Below are 6,000 nucleotides of genomic sequence, written 5' to 3' on the forward strand. Positions count from 1 at the left end.
GCACTAAGTGCACCAGCTGCTGTCAATCAATATTTTGACCATTAATAGTCATTTAAGCTTTTAGTCCAATTTAAACGAATATCACCATAGCTTCTATTTTAAACCAGATGGATTCTAGTCCTTCAATTTTGAAATAGTGAGACCCATAGAATGTCATGAGACAGAATTACCCATTCCCGCTCCTGGTGAAGCGAAACTATTCTGATAATGCTGCCTCTAATTTTTAAAAGCATCCTAGGACCCTCAACACCAAGAGAAAAGCTATTTTTCACCTAGTGGATTATTTGTATTTGGTGTATCAGATTTCTAGCCAACGAACACTGAGTCAAACCAAACACCACACATGATTTCTCTTGGCCTCTACAACCCTTCATATGATATTTTAAGGTTAACAACCAGGAAACTGTACCTAACAATAACCATAAAAGAGCAGTTACATGTTCTTTTTTTTTTATGCTTTATCTCCCCAAATCCCCCCTGGTACATAGCTGTATATCTTAGTTGCAGGTCCTTCTAGTTGTGGGATGTGGGACGCCACCTCAACGTGGCCTGATGAGCGGTGCCATGTTGGTGCCCAGGATCTGAACCAGCAAAACGCTGGGCCGCTGCAGCAGAGTGCGCGAACTTAACCAATCAGCCACAGGGCGGGCCCCAGTTACGTGTTCTGTTTGATGACTTTTCCCCTCATTTTTCTTTAATTACTTATTCCCTAAGTCCCTGCTCCCTAAATTTTTTAAATTGGATTCCCTGGTATAATGATAAAATGCATCAGCATCTATTGTGTCTTCTAAAGGACATTTGACAAACGTCAATGGGATACCAGCAGAAAGGCAGATGGCAGAGTGGCCTGAGGTATTACAGGAAATTCGGTGCTTGAGAAAAATATTTATGGTTCTTGATACAGAGGAAAATGACACGTTGTACGAACAGTTGATGAGAGCAAGAGCAGTAGTCAATCCAGTAGGAGATCTGTCAGACAAATTCATTGGTAAGCACTGGGTGCAGGACCATGAAATCCTAGAAAATGCTTTATTATATTTGTCTGTAGGATGGAGATGTCTGAGGTACAGTTTGTTCTCAAATGTTCATCTCCTTTAAAAAAGGAAACTTTTAAAAGTTTTAGTTTTAAACGTGGTTTTGTTTCTTTTCTTCCCATTGATTATCACCATGACCCTGGCAGGGCTCTGGCAGAAACCATGCGTTCCATCCTCTGAAGACGAAGGGGTTTATCCAGTCTTGCTCTGAAATTTCACTCTGTCGGACTTCCTGGAAAATAAATCTCTCTGACTAATCCTGAAAACATAAACAATATGAGGATGCATCTGGATGTCATGGACACATCCTCTCCACAGGACAATCATTGAAAGAATTTACTCATTTTAAAACCTCTTCAACATCTCTTAGTAGAGATGGAGGTTGAATGCCAGCTCAGCAGCTAACTGACTACATGACCTACATCTGTCTCTCTGTTTTGTCACCTGCGAAATGAGGATGTTGGACTTATGACCTCCAAAGCTCTTTCATAATCTAGGAATTCCAAATTCATTTATAACTGGACAGTTAATTCACTTGGCATCTCCTTTTCCCTTATCATTTGAAAGTGTTTATTAGAATGTGCCATCTTGTTCTTCTGTTGTAGTTTCAGACTATTTTATCATCCGACTGACAGAAAGTCCCTAATAAACATTTCAGATAAAACAGTTAGATCACCTCTGAAGAAGAAATACAAGAAGTCACTAAGGCCGTCCACATGGACTGTTTTCAAAGACTCTCAGTGACAGAGCTTTTAGGATGAACATGAACCTCATCAGGCATGTGGATGAGTCAAAGCACGTGGAACCTGCCCTAAGTCGCTATTCAATTTTGGAGAATTTACTCCACTTCTTTGAGATTCAGTTTCTTCCCCTGTACAATGAGAGGGCTGAAGAAGATAACCTCTAAGATCTCCTTAAATTCGAATAATTATAATCCTATGTCAACAGAAAAGTTAAACAACACTAAAAGTTTTTCATTGATTTATATACTTCGAGATGACTCGAAGATACTAAAAATTCTAGTAACGGAACAGTTATACATATATATGCATTTCTTCATAATTTTTATAATCTTTCTGCATTTCACTATTTCAGAACTTGCTTTTAATAACTTTTACGTAAAAAATTCATGAAAGAGAAATCAGACAGCTCAACATAATCCCATCTATAAACTTTAAGCCTAAACTGCCTTTAGAATAGCAATTTAGAGAAATGCTATCTCAACACTTATACAAGGCACTAATATTTTATGACTTCAACCAGAACTTAAAAGTTTCATAAAGTTATTGAAGATTAAAGGTAATCTGGAATTTTTCAGGTTCAAAAGTTAAAAATACATTTATGTGTTGTGAGTATAAAGTATATTTTAATTTTAAAAGGTCACCAAAATTTAATCAACGTCTTTATCATAGATAACATATCATAGATAAGATAACATATGGTATCATAGATAAGCTGAAATTGGCCAATGAGTCATAGTTCAACCAAATTCAGGGTTGTGAAGAAATCTTTCCCTTTAAAAAAGTTCATAATTTTTAAATGTGTGTTGTTTAGCTAAACCATATGTAGCCCTTTAATTTAATGCCAAGAATTACACTGTTTCTGGCTTCTCAGATTACGTCCCATATCCTCATTGATTATTTATTAACCCAGTCAAGAGAAAGATCCTGGTCCACTGATGATGGGGAAGGGTAAATGACTGGAGCCTAGGGTTTCACGTCTGACAGCATCACTTCCTTTCTGTTTAACTGTTTCTCTTCAATCTGATTGTGAGTTTTTTCACCTCAAAGGAGAGTGCTGTCATGTGCTTTAAGATCCTCAGTACAAAGGAACTTAACTCTGCTCTAAGTGAGTCAGCACATCAGTCTTCCCAAAGAAATTACACTGCTTCACCTGAAACTTCTGCCTCCCAGCTCAAGTATCTCACAGTGGGATCCAGTTAAGGCAAAGGATTTCTTATGGTCTCAAATCATGACCGTACGTTGTTAACATCAGGACATGATACGGTTAGTACATAAAATGTGCGTTGATCCTGCTCCCAGAACCTCAGGGATGTACAAGGCTTCAGGACTCCCCAAATGAGGGAAGCGAAATATAACTACATCCTTTGCTATGAATTATAGCAATGCCTCACCTGTTTCTGTTGTGTTCAAAGTTTCTATCCCTTATCAGCTGAGATAAGAGTGGTAAAGTGAACTATTTCATCAATAAGATCAGTTTTAAAACTACTGGTGTCTTGCATTTTACTTTAAAAGATGAGAGTACAGACTAGATATTCTCTGTCACATTTTATTAAACCTTCTGAAAGGGAGGGCGTGGTAAATTGCACAGCAAGAGCAATACTTCAGGAGTTGAACATGTTAAACAATTGCTTTTCCACAGCGTGGGCTCCTTTACCCCCCAAAAAGATATGTGACAAATAATAGTAATAACGGCAATAATATAAGTCAGAAAGTCTGAAATCAGGCTAAGAAATGAAAAGGACTACATAAAGAAACTCTTGTATATTAGAAGAAAAAATATAATTATTTCATATAATTAAAATGGATTTGGACACAATTATTCCAACAGCAGGGGTGGGGTACATTTCTGCAAGTTTTCTTCCTGAAACTAGTTGATGTAAGCAGATTTGCTGCATACATTTTTAAGTGATGTTATTTCTGGAACTTTATAATGCTCCCCAGTCCCTCTTGTGAAAGAAGGCTGCTCTTTGTGCGTGCAGAGCCATCACTTCCCAGCCTCTACCACTACAGAAACAAACAGCTACCCAGCTTTCACTCCCCACATGACAATGGACCGGCATCTGTCAACAGACTTGCATTCTGCGCCGCGTGAGAACATGACTGTGACATTAACTCTTGTGACAAGGCAAATTTCGGCAGCTCATCTGCAGAGATGAGCCTTCATTATGCTGCAGCACCTTTCATCGAGCTAATGACATTTCAATCAGCACGTTTTCTCCAGTTTCGCTACTTTGCCATCTGAGCACAAGTCTCTAATTACGCCCAAGCAACAAGTTTCACATCAACCCTACAATTTCTGCACTCACCGTACACCATCGCTCCTCCAGTTTCATGCAAGAAGCGAAATCGATGATTTTTAAATAACCAGATTGTCAAAATGGTAAGGATGAGCAAAAAATTGAAGACAAGCAGCTCCACAGCTCCCTGATGTTGAAACTGATACTCATCCTTCTCAGACAAGAACCTTCGCTGTCTCTCCATTCTCCAGTCTTCCTGGGATTCCTTAGACAAAAACTTAGATAAGGGCTATTTTATGAAGGTTTGCCTAAGACAGTCTGGCAGCCTGAGGATTTCAGAATAAGCACTGCCACTTAAGTTGCTACTTCACCAGCATTCTGCTTTGGCTTAGTATTCAGATGGCTTCTAGTTACAACTTCCTGTTTCTCTCTTAAAGCAGCCTCGTCTCTTTTCAAACTCCCGAGTGTGGTTTCATCGTCGACCCTTACTGTCTTAAATGATTCATTCCACGAAATCATCTTTCATATTGGACAAACCTGCAAGCAATCATTCTGAGATTTTGAGTTATGATCTTACCGTTTCAAACAAGTCTCCTTAAGCTGCATAACCAGTGAATTGCAGATGAATAATAAAACAGATCACCTTACAACAGCAACATTTTCTAAGTTTAAAAAGCCAATTTGCAAATCATACATAACCTCACTCACATGTGAGATTTTTCCTCTCCAGCCAAAGCCTACCAATGTGATGGGGATTGATAGCTCTGGTTTGACCTAAAATGATTTCACAGGGAGTTTTTTTAAGTTGAAAAGCCAAAAAGAATTTCGAATATGACTCTCTCTGTTTGGCTTTACACAATTGGTAGTCACAAGAGAAGCATTTAAATTCTGAGTCAATTGTTTTTCTTTTAACAAGAATAAATGAAAGCAAAAGACAAAAAGAAAATTCTGTCTCCATCTCTACAGCTGCGCTGTTTGGATATGTTGTGTCAAAAAAGAAAAGAAACTAAACACCTATCTTTGAAGGACGAAACCATGCAGCCATCCTCAGTGATGCTCCAGACATGGATTTCTCTTTGTAGAGCTTCTGGCCCAGACATTCTCGACCCACAGAAATCTGCCACAGATCACGAACTTCCTCTGTCCTGTGGCAAGACACTGTGGCTCACCTAGGAATAGGCTGCCACCAGTAATGAAGTCTCTGGAATCACAAGGCCGGGACCTGAACAGGGCTTGGACCATGACAGTGACGATTCTTCAGCTCTTCTTCCATTGGGCAGGTGGTTCTATTTGAATTCATATTTTTATGCTTTTTGAAAAAGTTCAAGGTAATACTGCCATGCTGCTTTCTTAGCAATCGTTACTATTTGTGTGCCTTATCGGCGCTGTAGGGCAATTAGATACGCTCCAGGGTTAAGTAAGGTTTCTCATCATTTCAGGATATTATTATAACTCAGGACTATTAATCCTCTAGTATCCTCATACTTGACAGAATTAGAATTCAATTTATACAGTGGAAGTGATTCATTGAGCAGGATGAGTCCGAGGATAGCCTCGAAAGATCTGGTCACCACAAGCTAGAGGTCAAACCTGTAATATATTGGGAGCTAACTAGCTCCTCACTGACAGTTTCCCCCACAGAGAAAGTCTATCCACCACATAATGTGAAACTGCTGCTTCAGCTCCTTTGCCTTCTGCAGCTTCGCAGCTCACTTCCTCACTTCCTCTCGGAGTGTAGCTCAGCGGGGGGTATTTCTGCGCCCTAGACGTTCTTTAACATACTGCCCTTTCTGGCAGGCATCTCTGTGATGACTAATATTCACACTGTTTTGAAATCTGTCAGCTAATGCTTCAAGCATTTCATGAAACTTTGCTAGCAGGTTCTACCTTCATAATTTTGCAACCCCACAGGTTTAGTCTTGAGTTGTTAGATTCACAAGATAACGCAAATTCAAAACCCGGCAACTTCCTATCTTTTTTTTTCTT

The 6,000-nt window shown here is 39.2% G+C and overlaps 1 protein-coding gene and 1 long non-coding RNA gene across 2 annotated transcripts in view; one reads left to right on the forward strand and one right to left on the reverse strand.

The window, feature by feature from the left end:
• Window positions 1-4,077, forward strand: part of LOC123279262 (uncharacterized) — an 83,796-nt gene extending 79,719 nt beyond the window's left edge. Inside the window, exon 3 of the long non-coding RNA XR_006517182.2 lies at window positions 1,181-4,077. This is a non-coding gene — a long non-coding RNA (uncharacterized lncRNA). The remainder of the gene's footprint in view (window positions 1-1,180) is intronic.
• SLC9A9 (solute carrier family 9 member A9) overlaps window positions 1-4,558 on the reverse strand; it is a 511,724-nt gene extending 507,166 nt beyond the window's left edge. The window contains exon 1 of the mRNA XM_014852057.3: window positions 4,084-4,558. Coding sequence (XP_014707543.2) covers window positions 4,084-4,258 — 175 coding nt within the window. The 5' untranslated portion in view covers window positions 4,259-4,558. The remainder of the gene's footprint in view (window positions 1-4,083) is intronic.
• Between the last annotated feature and the right edge of the window lie 1,442 nt (window positions 4,559-6,000).

Source organism: Equus asinus, chromosome 21 (genome assembly GCF_041296235.1).
Source record: "Equus asinus isolate D_3611 breed Donkey chromosome 21, EquAss-T2T_v2, whole genome shotgun sequence".
Taxonomy (NCBI): domain Eukaryota; kingdom Metazoa; phylum Chordata; class Mammalia; order Perissodactyla; family Equidae; genus Equus; species Equus asinus.